General features: G+C 41.1%; 1 protein-coding gene across 5 annotated transcripts in view; it reads left to right on the top strand.

Moving 5' to 3' along the window:
- The window catches only part of LOC115572453 (La ribonucleoprotein 4B), a 44,057-nt gene continuing 22,280 nt past the window's right edge, over positions 1 to 21,777 (top strand). For 3 of the 5 annotated variants that reach the window (XM_030402527.1, XM_030402528.1, XM_030402526.1), the window contains exons 1-4: positions 1 to 619; positions 5,022 to 5,155; positions 17,340 to 17,493; positions 20,911 to 21,084. In XM_030402527.1, coding sequence (XP_030258387.1) covers positions 5,075 to 5,155; positions 17,340 to 17,493; positions 20,911 to 21,084 — 409 coding nt within the window. In that variant the 5' untranslated portion in view covers positions 1 to 619; positions 5,022 to 5,074. The remainder of the gene's footprint in view (positions 620 to 5,021; positions 5,156 to 17,339; positions 17,494 to 20,910; positions 21,085 to 21,777) is intronic. The other 2 variants (XM_030402530.1, XM_030402529.1) reach the window with 1 other exon arrangement.

Below are 21,777 nucleotides of genomic sequence, written 5' to 3'. Positions count from 1 at the left end.
ACCATAGACGATCTTTGTGCTGCACACGAAAGGGAAAGGAAACGGCGACTTCTCCATTCCAAACCCCCCTTCTCTCTCATCTTTAGCCGTAACGAGTGTTTGATCGATCGGAAGCTTTTGAGACGAGTAACGTTTATTCCTCGGTTTTCAGGGTTTCGTGGTTGTTTTTCTGACTTCCCCTCCCCGCGGAAGCCTGCTGTTGACCGTGAGGAATTTGCTTCGCGTGAAATTCCAGGCGCCAGATTTATCGAGCCCGACTGCACAAAGTTGATTGGCAAGCTAGCTAGCTAGCCACCTAGCTAACTCTTAGCTAGCTTACTTGCTAACTAGCTTGCAGTGCTGGTCGGGGGAACCCGTTTTTTGCGGACAGTTTTGGGGGCGTCGTTTTTTGTCACTGCCCTGCAACTGCTCGTGGCTGTTTCCCCTGAAATCTTAAGACTATTTGCGGTGAGGTTCATATCGGTAAGCCGGTTGTTCCTAGCTAGCGTGCTCGATATAGCCTGCTAGCTAATACCCTGCGTATTTAGCCTGGAAGCCAATTCAAGGCCTCAGTCCAGCACCACCATCAGCTGCCACTACCACCAGAGTATTTGCATTGCCGTGCAGTGAGAGTTGACAGGTGAGTAAAGAAACTGTATTTAAAGTTAGTTGACATTGGGTCAACGAACACACGCTGTCACATCGCAGCTCTGTGCAGTCCGGTGGAGTTAGCTCGCTTGCTAACTAAATATTAGCCTGATTCAAAACGATGGGAGGAGGAGGCGGTGGAGGAGGAGGGGGGGTTGGGGAATCCGCGAAATCACGCCGGAGGTCGCCATCTTTCATTGGATGCTGCTGCAAGCTAGCTAACTAGGCTGTTACTTTCTTAGCCCCCCGAGTTAACTTTAAAACACACCGTTGCGGCCTGTTAACGGCTGTGACGCCTCCATGTTCGTTCGCCGTAACACCCACATCCAGGCTTCACTCTCAGCCAGTCTGCGTGTTTGTTTGGTGGGGAAGGAGTGTCGCTGTGTGCATGGCCCCTTGGCATGGGCATGGCATGTGAGCTGCAGTCCTTCTCGGCTGTGTCAGCTACTAAGTACGCCTGCATTGCGTCTGTTGGTAGAAGTTGCGGGTGTTTTTGCCTGGTGAAGTTGAGCCAAACACACGCATGTGGAGATGCGGGATGGAGATGAACACCGGTTCAACATCCCGCACAGGGTACATGTAAGATGCCTGGTGACCATCCTCCACCAGCAGGTACCCACCCCGGCTATAAATACACTCCCTGGCCCCCCTGTTGCATTTTTTACGAACCTCGGTGCTTATTTTTGGGCCAACAAGAGTCTCATTTGGGTTATAAATCTCCTCTGGTGATTATGCAGGGTGGAAACAAGGGAGGAGGAGGAGGAGGACCGAGCAGAGCTGTGTTTTGGTTCAGGCCTTGTCTAGACGATCTGAAGTGACTCACTGCATCCGTAGAGGAGATGACATGTGCTGTAACCGGGGTCATTCTGTTCTGCTGGATGCATCGGGGGTCAAACTAACACTGCAGATGCTGTCAGGAGTCTTGTGATCGACCTCTGGCCTGTGTTGCACAAATGCCAAGACTTGGTCGCTCACTGAAGCAGGATAGATGCTGTGTGTGTGTGTGTGTGTGTGTGTGTGTGTCGAAGGAATCGACTCTGAACAGTTTAGAATTACAACGTGGGACTAAAGGTGGACGATAAGACCTCAGACTAATATCGTAGTAGGTCAAAAATAAAAGCAAAAACGCTACTCAAACACTATTCTACCTCTTTCCACACTGTTGGCAGTGTCAGAGATGACGTGAGAAAGAATATAATATTAAAAATGTGTGATTATGACTTTAAAGAGGAGTAAACATTAGTTATAGGCCCACAAGTATAGCTCGATGAATAATGTTATGTGTAGAAAAACCCCAAAGTGTATTTGTGTCAGTGAACCACAGGGCAGGTCTGTTGGATCATTTACATAAAGCAGCAACAGAAACACATCGTGGCGACGACCACGGAGCAGAAGGACGTGAATAACAGAGCCGGCTGAGCTCGTGTTAGCGTATTAAGTAGCAAAAAGTGCAGCATGAAAAACGGCGACCCACGTCTACCCACGTTCTCCTCCGGTTGTTTAATCCAAAGCTCAATGTTCGCACAGTTTCTCCAGACTGTCGCTTAATTAGAGCACAAACCAAACTTTGGTTTTTGGGCCGATGTTAAGAACTTTATATTTGAAAATGACGTAAGTGTTCCCTGGGAATTCACTTACCATAAACAACCTCAGGCATCGTAATCTGCATCATCACCTCATGGGAAAAGTTTTTATGTTGATGCAAAATGGACAATAATAACAATAATATCAGCAACTAATGTGCCAGTGGACTCTTGATACTTAAAACTCCGACATTGCTCCTCTCTGCTGGAAGAAACAAAAAAGGGGAAAACTTCAGGTTGCAAGTTTGAACGATCCGTCCCTGAGCTTGAGTTCTGAACCGTGTCCTGATTTTAAGTTGCTGGGCCTCGTAAAATGATTAATACAAACATTGTCCATGTCAGCATCATGTCTGTCAAACGTTAATCCACTGGGTCGTCACTTCCTCGTGTGGTGGGAGCAGATGAAGACGTTTGTGTCGGTTCTTGCCGATGACGGCAGAGTAATTGGGGTGATTTGTTTACCTCCCATATGTTTGTGGTACTGACAGCTGGAACAGGATGTACCTTAAGTGTTGTGAGTTTAACTAACTACTTTTTGATATGCTAAAACACTTCTGATGGCGATGATCGTATCACAACGTGACACCGATCATTGTGATCAAACCGGATACTTCCCTCCTCTGTGTTGTCGGCAGAAGTTGAAGTCGTGGATCTTAAAACCGTTGGTGTGTTTAATTCAGGGGATAAACAGATGAAAACGGTTTCTGTGACTCATCCAGGAGGATATAATCCCTCATGAAGTTAAAGTTTACACAGCTTATACCTGACAGGAGCTGTGCGTCGTTTCCTAAAGCACAGCAGGATATAAACAGCCGAGTTTAGATCAGTAGGAGGGTTTTTTTTTTGCCGAGACACTTTTGAAAGATGCACAGAAAAATATTTATATTTCGCCAAAAGAAGTTCTGTTTCAGTTGGCCAACAGGTTTCACATCCAGCGGTCAGAAAAGTGTGTCGTACAACAGCTGTTTGGTTAGCTGGCTGTCATTGATGGAGAGTTGAGTGTTTAGCCCCATTCATCGCCGTGCATGACACACACACACACACACACACACACACACACACACACACACACACGTCGTGTATGGGAATCAGTATGTGGATCAAAGGTCGCCAGCTTTACAGCCATGCCATTCTTTTTCTGCTTTGTATGCAAACACAGCGAGGGCCCGTGTCAGAGACAGGCACCCGATTGTTGGGTCGGATTATCACCGCTTTACAAACGGCTCCGACTGGACAGAAGAGGAAGGTGTTTCCAGGGATGTTTGGGACTCGGTGGGGTCGTCTGTTTCTCTGTGAATATGTCACGTTGAGGACAGATGGAGTAAAAGGGATTAAACCAGTAAGACGGCTGGTGCTGAAACTGGACGTAGAGATGATGTAATGATGTTGATCACACGACGCCACCGATGGAGAAGACAGAACTGCAGACACGTTACTGACTGTGGAGGTTGATGGTCGAGCTGCAATAATAGTCGATTACTTGATTGAAAGGAAATTAGTTGCAGACTATTTTGATAATCTGTTAATTGTTTCGGTTATTTTTCTAAGAAAGATATCGATTATTTGCTGGTTCCAGTTCTTAAAGGAAAAGTTCCCCACAAATGGAAAAGTCAGTCACCACCTCCTCTCCTCCTCCTGATGATGTAAAGTCAGGTGAAGTGTCGTCGTCCACAAAACATTTCTGGACTACGAGACTTTTATTGTTTTTGCGTCTTAAAAACAAGTCTCCATCTGCTTAAGTTGTTACGGAGAATGCTGTGGATGTAAAACTGAATATCTTTTGGGTATTTTGAATTTCTCTCTTCTCATTTTTTATTTCCACCTCGTGTTACCTGAGGCGTGTCTGAGCTCAGCTGGTTTAAGAGAAACTCATTTACTGTAAGTCAGTGAACGGCTTCCTCAGGCAACAGGAATCGCAGCATACTTTTCAACATGACGACAGTGATTCCAGGTGACAGTGTCATTAAATGAAGATCAAGTAAATGCAGTGTAGATAGTAAAGGCTGTGTGTTATCGTTCTTTCTTGTCACCAGTTTTAAAATCTGTTGAATGTACAGGTTTGTCTGCAGTATCTGTCAAACTGTCAGATATTGTCCCTCCTCGCTTCCTGTAGCGAGAGTTGATTCGGTTCATCTTGTCGCCGCAGTGGTTTGAACGCAGACATGCTTTAGAAAACAATGTGTTTTTGGCAAGAGCTGCTTAACTGCAGCGTAATCTTGACGTTAAACATAAATTTAAAATGTGTTCGTCACTTCTGTCAGGGTCTTAAAACGATCACCTGCCGAAGGGTTGGTTGAAATTGTGTTTGGATAAATCACTCCGAGTCGAGGTCGCAAATTAACAAAAACAAATCTCTCACGCTGGAGAAGCAAAAGTCAAGTGGTAACTAACCGGTGTCGTCGTGTGGTTGTTGTGTCTTTTCTTTACAAACCCAAAGGTCTTGTGATGTAACCTTTCTCTCATCTTAACGAGGACCACAATGGAAATTAAACCAGCAGCTTTATTGTGTTTTTAACCTTGACAGTTAAAATTTAACGTCTGGAGTGGGTGTTTGCGGTCCTGTTTTAGTCGAATTCATCCATCTTTCTATTCAAACTGTATGAAAACAAGTCACACATGTATGAAGAAGCATAATATTCTGTGTAATTAGTTCTGTGAGGAGGCAGAGACGGCCTTTCGTAGAGTCACTGTCGGACGTTAACCTCTGGCCTTCTTCGTCTTACACGTGTATCAACTGATATTCTGCCACAGTCCTGTGACAAACATCCATCCGTGAGTCTTAACTTGTTTGTCCCTTCTGCCCCCCTGTAGCTTACTTGGTGACACAGAGACTTCTCCCTGAGGAGCCAAGAAGCAGACGGCTCATGACTTCTGACCAGGACACGAAAGTTGTAGCTGAACCACAGGTGCAGCAAGTGCAAGAGGCAAAAGAGAACTCTCATTTGGTGAGTTTTTACCGACACGTGATGAACAATTTGTCCGGCTTTTCAACTGTTTTACTCACAACACATGTTCGTTTTGTTCTCCAGTCATCATGAAAATGTTCTCAATTTGTGGAAAAATGATTGAAGGAAGAAAATTATATCTTTTTTATTAATTAAACCTTTTATCTTTTTTCCCTGAAAGTGACAGATGAGGTTGTCACACATGAGAATAATAATATATGTGATTGATGGGCAATGTTGAAGCATTTCCCACTTTTTAAGGGGCATTATGGGTAAAATGCTTTTCTCATGGTGTATGTGATTTAATAGTTTATATTGCTGCGTATATATTGTGATGCTATCCAATTTCTTTATGAAAAAATTTAAACAAACAGGGACGTGTGTCTTTGGTTACTGTAGTAAATTAAATTTGGGTTGTAGCTAAAGATTATTTCAATCTTTGATTAATTTTTTTGCTGTTTCTCAATTTATAGTGACTAAAAAATGACAGCAATAATTCATCAGTTATTGAAATAGTAGATAATTAAACTTATTTTCAAAGTTTAATACCTGACAAATCAGGATTAACTCAAAAACTGTGTAAAAATGTAATGTAAGCATAACTGTGCAATGATTGGCAACATTCCCAACAATGTTTGTATTCACCCAAAGATGTTAAACGTGAACTTAAGACAATATGAACATTACAGTGTTTCACAAATGTGTATTTTCTCACTTTACATCAGCAACGAACTTGCAGCAGCTGTTGATTTGTCTAACTTGACATTACACGCCGTGTGATGTGACCATTATATGTGATGTTGATGCTGAAACACTATTGTGCAGCCTTACAACACGCTCTGGGGAATTAAACTTCATTGATGTTTCACATAATTCCCAAGTCCTCAACATTTTGATTTGTATAACCAGACAAACAACAGAGTGCAGCGTGAGGTGCCTGTTGTCGAACCTCTCACTCGGTTAGTCATTGCGTGTTTTTATTGCAGTCATTTGCTGGTGATTGAGGATAATGTGGCCTCAGATTGATGAATGACCTTCTGATTATAGGTGGCAGTCGACACTCTTATCAAGACTGAATTAGAGTTAAACACTGAAGTGGACTTTGAATTTAGACTAAACACATGCGGCTGGAGATCGTTTATGTCTGTTTGTTTGTCTGTCGGCTCTGCAGACACGCGAGCTGTCTCGCTTCAGATGTTTAGTGTCAATATTGTTGAGCAGAAGTTTACATAAAATTTTCTAGCAAATTGTGCAGCAGGAGTTTTAACAGCCCTTTTAAAGTGAGTTTGACTCATGACAGCTTTGTTTTTTATGTCAATACAAGCTGTTAACTTGTAGTAGTGTGTTTGTCTTGTTGATGTCATCATGCCAACCTTTCTCCTATCTGATATAAAGAAATGTGTCACTTTTTTGTGTTGTGATCCTCCTAGAATTTACATTACATTTATGTCAGGACTGAAAGTATTTACATGTATTATTCTCAGATTTTTTCCAGTTCTGCTTTCATTTATGTTTTCCATATTGGATCTGTATCATTTAGCTGGTGAACCCACATGAAGTGGTGTCATGTTACCACACAGGGATCGATGAAAGATGACCTTAAACTTAAAACTGGCAATAGAATATTTGTTTTCTTCAATTATTATAATAAAATGAAATGTTCATATCACAATGTAATGGCTATAGAGCAACGACACCACTGGGGTTTAGATTGATTCCTTATAAACATCACTTTCAATGCGCAGTTGTTTTTGCCACCGGGCACGAAATCTCCCTGGAAAATGAGGCTGACTGACACCATTTCTGTCTGCTTTCACGTCTCCATTATAGACTAAATGAATGAATAAACGCTCATTTTGTCCTGTGTTGTTGGTATTTGTGACTCTGAGGAGAAAAAAAGAAACGATCAGGTTGTCTTTGCGTCAGCGGTGCCAACAATAACACCACTTGGAGAAACTAGAGGGTTGGAAGTTGAACATTTTTGTTGTTTATCAGCCGTAGTGGCCGAGTGCCAACCACCTAGATTTTTTAGAAAACATCCTCGGAGTCGTCATCAGTTCACTTCCAGACTGGCTGATGGATCACATCAGCCTCTGCCCCCTTTTGACTGGCATCGATTTCCCACACAGATTAAGAATAATAGAGAAGTTCTTCACAAAGAAACACGAGGCAGAAAACCAACCAGCTCTTGTAACTAAATAACTATGACCTGTTTTTATTTCATTTCTTTTCATAAGTCTGTAGTGGCACTATTGATCACAGGTGTGGCATTTTCTTTCTTGTTGGAGCGTGAATGCCAGGACTGAAAATAGAGATGTACATCTTGGGTTCAGTAGATCTGCAGTCGAGATTGTAATTCTGATGCCTTCACTGGAAGTGACGACACCAACATAACGAACCATCTACTGGAGCTCAAACTGAGGAAACACAGTGTTTATTTACTATTATCACAATTACATTAAGTTGTTTTAAGATGGTTTGGCAGCTCCTGTCTTGTTTTGCTTGTTCTGGTGCTGACAGACGTTGAATCGCAGCTCTTCAGACATTCTTCAAAGCGGTTCTATTTTTAGGACACAACTAATAATACATTTATTGTCAATTACTGTGCCATTTTCTTCTTAAATTGTTTAATCTATAAAATGTTAAGAGGGAAAACTGCATCACATTTTTCCAGAGACCGAATCAACTTCTTCAAATTGCTTTTTTTCCAATCAGTGGTCCAAAACCCCCAAATATTCACTCGACAATGAGATACGATTGAAATTCCAAACCCAGCAAATCATTGTGAAGCTGGAACCAACAAATATTGGTTATTGATTATTGACTGCCGTTAAGTCATCAAAAACAATCCTTAACTCATTCTCTGTAAACTGACTGATCCATTAAGGTTTCAGTTACACAGATTAAAATTGTGAAGGAGTCCTGAATTGTTTCACAACAGCTGCCGCTTTAAGAAAAGTTTGCAACACACAACGCTGTTTCCTCCTGCTGTCGAGACCTAGACGTAGTATTACCTCCAAACGGATCAGAGCCATAACACGTCGTCTACACCTCCATTAGTGTGTTTCCCTCCTAATACAGGGTTAGCCGCCAACCGTAATTGTAGGTTGTATGTGAAACTGATGTGCATGTGTGTGGAAAGCAGAGAGTGTTTTTACATTTTTGGCTTTATTGAGGCTGATGGTAATATATTTTAAATGTTGGATAATTAAAAACTATTCACTAGACAAAACTCTGGGAAATTTACTGTTGTCGTATTTCAGTAAACACCAAGTAACAGAAAATCAGTAGCAGGTTCATAAAGATGGAAGACTCTTTAGGAATGATTGCAGGCTGCAAGACAAAGTTTGACATTACAGATACATACAGATGTTTTCAGTAGTCTTAAAAGCTTGTCCCCCTGTACTGTTATTTATATATGTAGATAATTGATTAATCGGTTTGAGAGGAAAAAAGTCAATAATGCGACGCAGCTTCTTAAATGTAAATATTTTCTGGTTTCTCTCCTCTTTTGTGACCGTAAACTGAATAGATTTGCGTTGTGGACAAAACAAGACATTTGAGGACGTCATCTTGGGCTCTTGGAAACACTGATCGACATTTTTCCCCAATTTTCTGACATTGTAAAGACCAAACAACCGGTGAGAAAGTAATCGACAGATTTATCGGCAGTGAAAATGATCATTAGTTGCAGTCTAGGTCTCTGCATTCTTTCTCTTCCATGTAGTTTTATTAAAGCACATGATACCATATAACTGTAATTCAAATGTGATCAATGTTACCAATTTACGGTAAAAACCTTGTAACTGGCCTAGAAGTCTATGTGTGGGAAACACTTTTTTTAAGGACGTTAATATATTTGTTCTTACACATCTCGTGTTCTAAGCTTCTTTACTGAGTTGTGTTGTAAGTTGATTAAAGTCAGCAGCCATGAGCAGCTTATCGTTGTTGAATTGTTCCACTGGGTGTAGACGGGCTACCACGAGTGCTTTACTTTGTCTGGTAAAGTGTCTGAAATGTTCTCATGGAGTCTTCTACACATGTCGTATCTGCCACGTGACTCCCATCTTCATTAGTGACTGAGAATGAACCTACAGCAAATGTTTGTGATTGGCACGTCTGGAATGTGTTAATCAGACAAAGTCAGTAGTTTTAGTGGTAGTTAAGGAGGGGAAACATCTAGATGAGTTGTGGAACTTTTATTTTGGAGATTATTTTTAGAAGCGTCGCATCAGGACCTCTGTTTCCTCTGAGCTGATAGTTTGGTGCTCTGCCTGTCATCATCCATCACACAGACCAAACAATATCTCGATGCAGTCATCAGTCATGGCTGCACTTTGTCCTCAGAGGTTCAGCTGATATAAACGGGTCAACATAAACGGGCTTTACTAGACAATTTTCCGAGCTGCAGAGAAAGTTTCTATTACTTCTTTTGGGGCAGACAAAAGCACAATTTGAACAATATTTACTGGCTAAGACCTGTAGATTGAAACCTGGTCATTCACCGACACGACTGAGCTCTATTCCTGTCGCCTGAGAAAGTTAAACAGATTAAGAAGAATCAGAAAACTTGTGGCTGACTTGAGCTCGGGTCAAACACAGTACAGTTGTAAGCTCTGATGAAGAACTTGTGAGCGTGTTGGGCAGTCAGTGGCTTTACAGTTTTTGTTATGTCTTTATGCATATTTTTCTCTTTGTGATTGCCTCACGCCTTTTGTGAGCCTCAGGTTAAAAAAGATTCAAACTAAGACAGTGAGGAAAAGATGTGGCAGGGTTGAATTTTTGGAGTAATGGACCGTACAACCAATTAGGAGCCTGTTTGATATAAATTATAGCGATCATTGGCTTTGATTTGATGCTCTCGTCTTCAGAGAGAGTTTGTGGTCTTAAACGGGTAACAAGATTTGTCTTCGTTTAACTGATAGATTCACTTGTTGTCAGTGACATCAGCTACAACCCGGAGTCACAACTTACTTTTTGCGCTGGAAAACGTGGATTGGCATATACATGATCAATTTATGCTGATTACTGATGGGAATCCGAATGGTACAATTATCAGGAAACGACAAATGGCAAAGAATGAGAAGGACTGCAGATTACCAGCTGTTCAAGCTTTAGCAGACAACTGATCCATTTTACATCAGAGATCATTTTTGTCAGTGTACATCCAAGATGAACATAAACAAATGTGCTTTTAGATCATATTAAAAGACTCTTGTTATAGCTTAATAGACACAAACAGACAATTAGACTTTTTAGCAAATGTAACCCAGACGATTGGAGTCTGTGCCTCTCGCCCCGTCACAATAGTTCAGGAACCTTTCCTGACCTCGATATTGTGTTAACATGTGTTTGTTTACATGGAATTGTCATCAACATTTAGCCAACATGATACCAGAATAACTATCAGGGTTTTACCTACTTTAATGTGACCTGGGCTCAGCAACTAAACAGTTTCTCACATTTTATTTATTGTTTTGGTTGCGTTGTTTTATTTATTTTGTTATATTTATTGAGTGTTATTTTAATTTTTTTTTATTCTCATCTTCCAATTCCTGTGTGTGAATCATAAGAATTGAAAGTTCATTATCATTATATAAGTGGCGTAAAATGGCTTTAAAATGATGATGATATAATTTATGACCGTTATTTCTGGGATGATGTGAACATGTCAGGCGTATGTACCTCCATGATAACAATGTGAACAGGAGCTGCCTGTCGTTAATGCAGCATGACTTTTTATGGCACCTTTAAGCCCACGGCCGACTCCATGGCAATGTTATATTCCCTTTGCATCGCCCAAAGAATGGTGAGAACTGCTGTGTGTAAAACTAAAAGAATATAAATCACAAAATCCATGAAAAGTATATATTTTTTATCAGTACATTTCTTGGCAGCACTGAAGCACATAATGTCTCACCAGCTTGGTGTCTGGTGTCCTGAAACACATCACATACAGATGCTTGCTGCATGCAATCAACAATAAACTGAAGTTGTTATTTTTTATAAAGAGTGGTACAACATGTGTAGTCCCAATGACGGACTGTGTAAAGACATTTCTGTGTACCCAAACCTATCCCGGGACGAAAATGTGGCACGTCTAGCTTTGAAACGCAGCGACTGTGCCAAAATCCCGTAAATACAGGAAGTAAAAATGAAGCAGAAACATCCTTGGGTTCAAAGCGTACTGCAGAGGGGAAGCACTAAGGTGATTATGTCTGTGTGTTTTCTCACAGACCTCCCGGTGTAGGTAATCCTTCGCGCTATACCCACTGACTCCTCAGTTCATTTGCACAGTCTGTGAGGCTTATGATTCTGCCAGGGTGCCTCACAACCCTGCAGGTTTGATTGATGGAAGCACATGTGACACTTCTGCAAAGAGTGTCAAGGCTAAATGCGGTCACCACAGTGGGATATTACACCAGCCTCCAGCCAAATACTGGTAAATTCTGGCTGTGACGAGTAAACTCTCCTCTCCCACCAGCCACTTCTCCGAGTGTCGTTAAGATTTCTGGTTCCTTCCTTAGACAAGACGGGGCTGGTTAGGCTGGAGGTGGGCGGTGAGTTGTAGTAGCTGTGTAAGGTAGATTAACAACACAAGTTTCTAATTCATCCCCTCCCTGAACAGTGACTGTGACGCTGGTGTCTGGGTGGCTGGTTTTCCTGGCTGGTGGCGTCACTCGGCTTTTGGTTTGGATTGAAAGTCAGTTTTACTTTTGCAGATTTGGCACCAACTCCACGGCCTACGGAGGAAAATGTGCAGGTTCCAGATCACTCCCTGTTTAGGTCGCAGTTATAATTCTAGTGCAGGCTCCAGCACCTTAAATCATTCTTCCTCGGATCAGAGATTATGCTTCTGTGTTTTAAGAGGAAAATCTTTCTTGGACATACTTGAACTTTCTAGCAGTGATGGTAATTTACTCCGAGTGGTGAAGCGCTGCTGCTGCGTCAGGACAGAGGAAATGCAGGGAGGTGTTTTGAGAGAGTGAACCTGTGACTGTCAGAAAGCAAGCACAGAGATGTGTCTCCACGTTGATGGCTTTCAATCAACCTCTTCAAATAGGAAAGAATGTGGAACTAAGGAAATGGGTAAGAAGCAAGCGGATGGCCTTCAGGCGGAGAAAAAGTTATTTTTCCCGAGAGCTCCAAAATTAGGAAATGGAAAGAGCCCGCTGTCTTTTTTCCACTGTCATTTACACACACTCAAGATTGGAAAGAAGATTGGCAGCATAAAGGAAGTGGCAAACCTCCCCCCTCCAACTGAGTCCAGTGGGCTAATGCTTCAGGCTGTAGGTCTCATTACAAGCTGGGATTAGTGGTGGGAAAAGCGGTCAGAGAACCAAAATACTGCCTCCAGGGTTGAATACACACAGTTCAGGATGTCAAGGTCCCTGAGCAAAGTCTGAGAAATTGGAGGAAATCTTTTCCCCCACATACTTTGTCAGTTTTAAAGTGATGAAATGAACAAGAAGTCTGCAGAGAAGTCTCAGTTCAGTCCAAGTTGTCTTTGTAAATACACATTTTATTCTCTTCACTGCTGCTGTCAGTGTGCTTCACATTGAGGCTTGAACCCACAAACAAATTGTCAGTAATTCTCTTAAAATGTAGATGGACGGCTGAGTCTGCACACTTAATTCTGATTAAAATGGCAGAATTATTCATTAGGAAGTATTTATCTTTTATTAGTAAAACATTTAATTTAGCTAGCAGCACCGAATAGATCTTGAAGGCGCACTACGTATTTTAATTGGAAGACAAAACAAACTAAATAAACTCTTTGTTCCATGATTTAATAAACTGAATAAACAAAGTGACCTTAAAGGACAACACAGTTTCATACTGTTTTACTTTATATATTATGTGTATTTTATATCCTTTCTAGCGTCAGAGTACAGCTTGTTTATCCAGTTGAAGAAAAGGTAAATATTTGTTTGTAGTACAAAATGTTGTTGCATAATTCAGAGGTTGAATTTCCTCTTAAAAACCACATAATGTCCCTTTTTAAGATGGGGAAATTACACCTCTTTTCTCAGTTGTACTTAATTATACCTAGGCCTGCAACTGATGATTACTTTCATTGTTGATTAATCTGTTGATTATTTAATTAATCGCTTGGTCTATAAAATGGAAAAAAAAATGTGAAAAAAACCTAGAGACTCTTCATTTATTTTGTAAATGTTGAAGAAAGGCAGCAAATCCTTTTGATTTAAGAAACTGGAAGCAGCAATCTTTTTGATATATAGTCGCATTAAAATGACTGAAAAGATAAATCAATTATGAGAGTAACTGCCACCTAATTTTCTCTTGATTGTTGCAGCTCTAATTGTAACATTCACGTTTTCTAAGAAAATAAAATGATACATTTAAGAACCAGATAGATTCAAATCTTCTTTTATCTCGGTAATAAAACCTAGTTTAGACCCAGTAGTAACACAACGATCCATGTTGTGCTTCCAGACCCTCGTGCATTTCCCACCTCATTCCTTATTCACGCACATGCACACAGAGAAACAGAATGATGCACCATATGCTTTGCACATATGTGTTAGAAACAGACTAGAAATTGAACATGACCTATTTATAGTCTTGTGTGTAAAATCAAATCAGTTGACTAAAGCTAGAAAGAGAGGACGACTCAGACTGGGATCAGATCCTCATCTCATTGTCAGAATGTTACATTGACAAGCGGGCCTTGATTTTAGTTGAAGACCTTTTGAAGGAATAAGAATACTTTGTGTTATACTTGGCCATGTTTTCAACACTTTGTCCATGGATGAAGACGTTAGCTTGCGAGCGTTGCAGGAAGATAATGTCCTCATAGTCATTCCTGCCTGCAAAGCTCTGATTGTTCCATTATTTCTCCGGGCTTCCAGACTAATTTCTTGCACCAGCTTCTACGGTCGTGTCTTGAAATACAATTTAAACTGCTGGCTCGCTTTTAGAGGAATGCTCTTATTTACTAATTTTGTGAACAATAGATCACATTTTTCATCTACATGTGATGAAGGTTTGTTGATAACTTTTGGATGTTGTGCCGTGTCTGAAAACTTGCCAAAAAAGAGATACTGGCTTTGAATGCTAGCTCACATTTAGAGGCACTGAATTGTTAATGGCTCATCACCTTGACCCACGTCTGTTGTTGCTGTATTAGTGTAATGGCTCAGGATGAAGCATTTGCTCAGCACTCATCTGGCCCGCCGACCCCCCTCAGCTCTGTGGCTGTCACACAGGGAAGAAGAGCCTCAGGTCTGCAGACGGACAGATCAGTCCAAATTCAGCTGTTTTTGTTTTCTCCCCTGAAGGACTCTTGCATGGCTGCTGTCTCTGTCTTTCTGTCAGCTGCTTGCGAGCTCGCCTCCATCAGACGGGCAGAGCAATAAAACCTAGCCCTACGCCGGCTGCCCTCCGATGACACCGACAATAACTCGTCTCCGTCCGAGGTTCATGATGAATCACATCCTCTCGTCTCCTCCCGAAATACACCCTCAATCAGGGAAGCAGCTAACCTTTTTCCTCCTCTGTGAAGGAAGGGAACATTTAAAAATTTGGAAAGGTCAAGCGTCCAGAACGTACACATCCGGTGATGTCAGCAACAGTTTCTATGGCAGCCGGCTCGGACAGCAGTGGGAGTTTTACATTCGTGCAGGGCTGGATTATAAGCAGTGGTGGTGTGTGTGTGTGTGTCTGTCTGTCTGGCCAGACGCATCCCGAATGATCTCGTAGTGCAGCATTTGTGAAATACGACCCAGGGACAATGTCTCCTGCTGCTCATCTTCTATCAAGTCAGGTTTATCTCTCTTTTTCTCCCTTTCTCCACAACTCTTTTCCTTGAATCTGTCTTTCCTTGTGTCTCAGATTGCTGCGACGTAGATCAGAAGGAAGTTTTCTCAGCCTCTCTTTTGCCTCAGCAACTCGTTAGCTGAATAATCTATTAAAACCAAGGCTCAAGAGAGCTGATTTAATTTGAGTGATGCCTCGGGGTTGATCTAGCACGTGGATCACTGGAGCAGGCTTCGTTTTGAGCTCAGGTGTGCGACTCCACACTCCCTCTACAGCTCCTATTATGCCGGAGAATGACTCAGTGCAACGGCGACAAAACAAAAGCGGAGACGGCTGCTTAACAGGAGCAAGACAGCCAGTCAGCTTCTGCAACGTCAGCCAAGCCCACCGGGGCAGCGGAGCTTCTGGAGCCTCAGTGCTGTCATCACATTTGTTGAATCAACCCAGCAGCTCGGATCGGAGGGGCCAGACAGAGCGTGGCAGCGGCTGTGATTTGACGGGGACGACTCAGAGGTGTGGTGCTGGCGGTTTCACTTGAAGGAGCCCGGGTTATGGCTTAAGACAGACAATGTTGGACGGGAGTGTTCCTCTGCCTGTCTGTGGAGATACTTAGACTCTGTTTATATGTGTTAATCATGGATTGGATGCAGTGGAGCCTTATACCACCGCCGCCAGGAAGCGCCTGGCCCGCTCTGCCTCAGGACTTCAATGAGACGCTGGCTCTGACCACGGCTCTGGGTTACAGTCTGTTAGCCTGTGAGACATGCATGCTGAACTGCTGCTTTGATCCTGTGAGTATGTCCAGCAGGAAGAAGAGGTTTATGGGCCTGGTCCCTGTCAGCTTGTACCAGTGTCTGTCTGTTTGAATCAGCTCCTGTCAGACGGTGCTGGTCTGAGGAGTCTTGTTGGCAGATCAGGCGGTCGCATGACATGATTGATGAGTGCGTCTTAAAGGATCTCTGTTGTCAGAAAATACATTCAAATTGTGGACATTTCTGTTGACTCTATATGTGTTTTTAGAGCTGCAACTAATGATGATTTTGATCTTCTGTTTTCTTGATTAATGGATTAGTTCTTTAGCCAAAAAATGCCAGAAAATTGTGTAAAACCTGCGTTTCCAAAAGCTGAAACGACGTGTTCGGATGTCTTGTTTGGTCCACATCCCAAAGATATGCAGTTTGTTTGAGTGTTTTGATTTTTTTCCCTAAAAACAATTCCTCAAAACAGTTCAAGATTATCAATATAGTTGCATAATATTAATTTATTGTCTTTGTCTGATCTGTTAGCATAACAGGTTCCACCAACCTGGTTACACACTTCTGCTCCTCACTTCACTTGGAGTCAGTTTATTTGGTAATAAACATTAAAGTTATTAAAACACTGGGTGATTAACGGAGCCCTGTTTACTTGTGCAATGATTCAGTTAAGGTGGAGAAGTCCTTCAGATGCCATTCTTTTCCTTTATTTGACAGAAAGCTTAGCAGAGAGGAAATTACCTTGGTCCCCAATTTATATTTTCAGTTTTGTTTTGATTTTGCAATAATGGGTTTTTCCCGATGATGCAGTTTGTCACAAAACACTCATATAAATGTGGTTTTGCAAGCAAGGGGTTCCCAAACCATTTCCCACTTTGCCATCAAATAATAACATGTTGCTTCTGGACACTTTCCGGTTTCAGTGTTCAGAATGTGTCATATGTTTGAAGAACCTCATTGCAGATTTTTTTAGCTTGAATGGTGAAATGAGTCGAGCGAGTTAGATCGATCATTTGGCCGATTTTGACCTGTCACAGATCTCTGTATATACAGTAGATGAAAACACTATAATGTAGAAAAAGATGCTCTGATATTGTTATTTGGGAGTAAAAAATGTGTCTGTTGGACTGAGACATTTTTGGGCTATCTTGCAAAAAATATCTGTATTTCCGTTGATGTCTCGGTTTCACAATATTTTACTTCCTAATCTCAGCCCCCAAACTCATGTATTGGAGGGTTCTAGAAATGGTTGACTATGTATTCAGCTTCAGTGCTTTTATAAAACAATATTTAGGAAAGAAAAATAACAATAACAAAGGAACTATATCTGCAAAAAGCATCACAGACTACAGTATAACTCGTGGTATTCTGTAACAATGTTTTAACTGTCATAATTTAACTGATTTAACAGTTAATCAGTGACAGTCTCGTTAGTTGCCAGTTGTCATCTTTCATACTTTTATTTTGTGAACAACCAAAAAGTGTCAATCATTTGCCTTCCCAGCTTCTTAAATATGAGTATTTTTTGTTTACTGACCATTTATACTGGACATGTTTTTTCTATTGTGGGTCAGAATTATTATCAAGTACAATTACTTTGTTAATATTTGTTTTTGTTGTTCTTACCAGTCTCTGTGTTCTGTTTGCAGGAATCCGCCAAGGTTTCAGACCTCAACCCCAATGCGAAAGCATGGGCCAACCACATGTTTAGCCTGGACCCCAGCGGGAGTGCTGACACCACAACTGCTGCCCTGCAGCCATGGAAGGAAGGCTGCGATAGTTCGGCCGACCCCGGCCCAGAAGGTCAGCCAGTGATTTAACATGCAAAATTCTCTCACCACTTTCATACTTAGCATCCGCTAGCATAAGCTGTAGTGACTTGTTACGCTTTCATTGTTTTTGTAGTGCAGTGGCCACTTTACCAGGAACTTATTGAAGTTGTCAGTTGTAGGTGAATTTCTGAAAGTAGCTGAAATGTTGAACAACTGTTGGAGTTCAGGCACAGTTATAATTCCAGTTTGTGTACCTGCCATACACACACTCATGATTTTAAACTGCAGTTTAATGTTTTTTTAAACTTTCCCGATTCCTTCGAGATGTATCAGTGTGGGAGTAATGTGTAGCTGAGGCACTTTGAGAAGATGAAGTGGCAGTAAGAATTTAACTTTGTTTTCTGTGATGATAAACTCTGAAAGGAACTGAAGTCTTTGAATGCATCCTATTTACTGCTTTTCTGCCAGTATATAAGTCAGTACAGTATATCTGTAATTATCCAATATTGTCCAACACGGTTGGCTCGTTGAAATATGCGTTAGCTTCTGATCACAAAACCCATCTTGTACTTTGCAGCCTGCGTCTGTCCATTCTCGTCACTTTTCTCGTCATGGCGAGACGCCTCTTAAATCATTCATACTCAATTTAGTACGAGCTATGAATATTCCAACCACAGTCACCGTCCCCGCTACACAAATGACCGTAATCACTCACTTTAATGTGCCCGGCCAAGTATAGCCAATGCGGACGCAACACGGATATGGTGGCGAAACAGAAATTATTGATTAGTCTGTGTTTGACTCTTGATTGACGTCCTGACCTACTTCATCTCCTACATCTGTGAGGACATTTATGGAACATTCATCGCTGACGACCGGAGACTTAATATAGTCTAGACATTCACACAGTAGGCCTTTTTTTTTTCAGGGTTATCGTAAATTAACCATCAGGGAAGGAAACTTGTGTTCCTCAATAGTCTGACCTGCAAATGGATGGTTGTATTTTTATCTTTGAGGAAATAAAGATCTGTCAGCGATGAGTTTTTATGGTGTTATCAAGGTGACAGTGTTGACCGCTCAGCACCGTGACTGGCTTCTGGATTTAATTCAGACATTTAAAAATGGAAGCTGCCCACATCAACTGCCATCGCTGCTCTCTCCCATGCTTAACATTCATACGATTGTTCTTTTTTTGGATCAACATTCTCAATAAACAAACAACTTTGTTCTCAAAAACAGTCCAACAGTTGGATAACGTTGATTTTATGTCACAAATTTTGTCACAAATTAACAATATTGGGCAAGGCAAGTTTATTAATATAGCAGAGACATAGACATGCATCAAAATCAGATGTTAAAACATTAAGAAAACATCAGAAATGGCACTTAGAAGACATTAAAAACCAAAGCAAGCGAATAAAAAGTTAGATTAAAACAAATTTATATCAATAATTAGATTCATAATCCATATCCACCATGATTTTGTGCGACGGCTAGTTATTTAGCTAGTTCTTCTGCTTTTCATTTTATGGCTGCTGGGAAACAGAATGGAAAGAAACAAATTATTGAAGATGCGTTGGATTATTTACACAGTACTACCATGCTGTGCTGCCTGTGGAGAGAGAAAACAGTGGAAGAATCCCCAGTTTCGTGTTTGATTAGTGAATGCTCATTTTGATGTATTTTGAGTAAACTTTTTGCACACCTGTGGAGCGACAGGTGTGTAGGAGAAGAATAAAGGCTGAGAAAATCAGAACATAAACTGATTTTAATTCTGTTGTTTGGAGTCGTGATGCCGCTAATCTAACTACACATCATCTTGTATGAGAATCTTTCAAAACTAGTCAGAAAATGTAATCATTTTAAACACGTCTTATATGTGTTGCATTCAGGTGCACGCTCCAATTTCTCCTTTTAATTGCCGCCTACTCTAAAGATTAGACTTAATTTGTGTTTGGTTTAACCGTCTCAACAACACTTCAGCACTTTTGTGTGTTAACTCTGTCGTCAGTGTTTGCGTTGCTCTTTGGAAAGTGGTCCACTGCTGCGGTTCTGAATTTTGATCGTTTCTCTCAAGAATACACGAAAAGCTGCCGGACAGTTTGAGATTAAATGTTGTGAGTTTGATACATTAAAAAAGATGATGACTGGATGTTTAACTTGGGTGTCTGAATGACGGTCAGAGACACACTGCACTCTCCTTAGATTAGCTGCCAATCAAGCGGTGGGAGCGGCGCTCTGATGTCAGGCTTTATTTTGTGTTGGTGAAGTGCACCGTCTGTTGTCCTGCCATGGCGACTGCTACTGAGGTCTTCTCATTTATTTCAAACCAATCTACAAGATCAAATTAATGGCTTCCTGCTTGTCAGAGGAAACTACTGCTGAATGTTGTTTGTCTTTGAATAGGAAATACAAGATCCTGAAGGATTATATAATAACAGTATTACAATTTTGTTTAATATCGTTGACGCTTTAGCAGGAATTGTGTCTTGCTACCTGACTGTAAATCTACAAATACTTCATGTTCCTTTCATTTACCTCATCACAGAAACAGCTGTTTCTATCATGTTTTTGTTATTTGATGTCATCATGTTTTAATTTGCTGTCAACTGCCATGTCTACCAGTTTCTCTTGGTTTTTAAAAACTCTACTCACTCAAATTAAAACGACAACCTGTTCATGTGTCACTCACCCTGAATTTCTGTTCAGTTTTCTTTCACAAGTCACTTCCACTTTGCTGTTTTTTGTTTTCTGTGGTACAGTGAAACTCAACACTTCCTACACAGACATTTCACATTTAATCTCAAGTCTTAAATGTCATTGACAGTCACCTTCATAGTGATAGAGGAAACAGCAGAGTAAAAATGGAAAGTATTGGTTCATTAAAAAGCAGATTTCTGTTTGTTAACACAAGAGGTGTGGAAGCCTATTCCCACCAGTAAGAAAAAGAACAACTTAAAACTTATTTAAAAACAAAAAAAATCCCCATGATAATGAGATAAAAAGTTGTAATTTGAGGCTTTGTGTTACTTTATAGGAGAACTATTAGAAGAGCATACTCAAGGTTTTGTTTAACTAAAAAACTAACCTTCTTACAAGAGTTATTAAGACATGACCAGTTTTCTGATTTGGTTTAATTCCTCATGTATAAATGTATTCAGCAGGAGCAAACTGGATGGTCCTCACATCTTTTAGGTGTTCACTAAAGTACTTAAAAAGGATGAATATAGATGCCATAGCATAGAAAGTTTCAGGAATTAATGGGGATTAATTTTTCCATTTCATGACTTCCAGCCAACATCTTTGCTAGTTTTAAATTTGAAGGTGAGGCTCAGATTTGAGGCACTTCGTCCTGAAAGTCACCACTTTTAATCTAAATGGCTTTTCAAATTTCCTATCCTTCCAACTTTTTAATACTTATCATACCTCCCCTTGTTGATTGTCACAGGCTATGAAGCCAGTGAAGACAAAGTTTACAAGGAGCCTCTACTAACCGACCCAGATGAGCCTCCACCGGCACCAGTAATGCTGGCCGAGCCGGCCCCCGTGGCCTCCGTCACCCTGGAGGGCTCCGAGCCCGCCTTCACAGAATACCCCGAGCCCGGGCAACCAGGGCGCACAGGTGGGCTGGTTAGTGATTGGTTGTTTGTCGGAGCAGGCTGTGGGCTGGTCGCAGGTCAGTATCCTTGTGTCTACAAGGCTCCGGAGACTTTGTGGTTTCCAAACAATACAGGAAGTTTATTCTGTGGCACCCTCAACCAGACGGGGACGATGTTATTAGTGATCTGACCCGGTGTACTGCTTTGTTTGAATCAATATGTGGAGGACGACACAGTGACGTAGAAACAAACAATGGCTAAAAACATTGAAATGTAATTGTAAAGAAATAATTTGAGGCTTTAAAAAGGGTGCGTTTACTGTAAAAGAGACAGAAATATAAGGTGAGACTGTTTCTACTTACTCTGGTCGGCAGGTGAAGTGATTATTCACAGCTACTTGATGAGCAATAATGTCTCTTTGTTTTGCTGTTGACGTTTAATTGATTAGATTAAAATTGCACCATCCTGTTAAGAGCTGTGCTCAACCGTAAGTAGCAGAATTTATGTCTGAAAGCAGAAAACGACCGCTTAAGAGCTGCTTGTTGTTTTATGTTTTATTTATGGCAGCGTTAAAGTTTCACTGACCACTGCCGGACACGGTGCGAGACGAGACATTCATCTCAAAATGTCCTCTCCCTGAAAGAAATGTCAACAACAACACTGAAGCTGAAGGGAGAGAAATATCACAAAACACTGTACATGTACATTCTGTTGTT

Source organism: Sparus aurata, chromosome 21 (assembly GCF_900880675.1).
Source record: "Sparus aurata chromosome 21, fSpaAur1.1, whole genome shotgun sequence".
In the NCBI taxonomy this organism is placed as follows: Eukaryota; Metazoa; Chordata; class Actinopteri; order Spariformes; family Sparidae; genus Sparus; species Sparus aurata.
The sequence above is the reverse complement of the archived record's forward strand: the minus strand, read 5'-3'. Positions and strand labels throughout refer to the sequence as shown.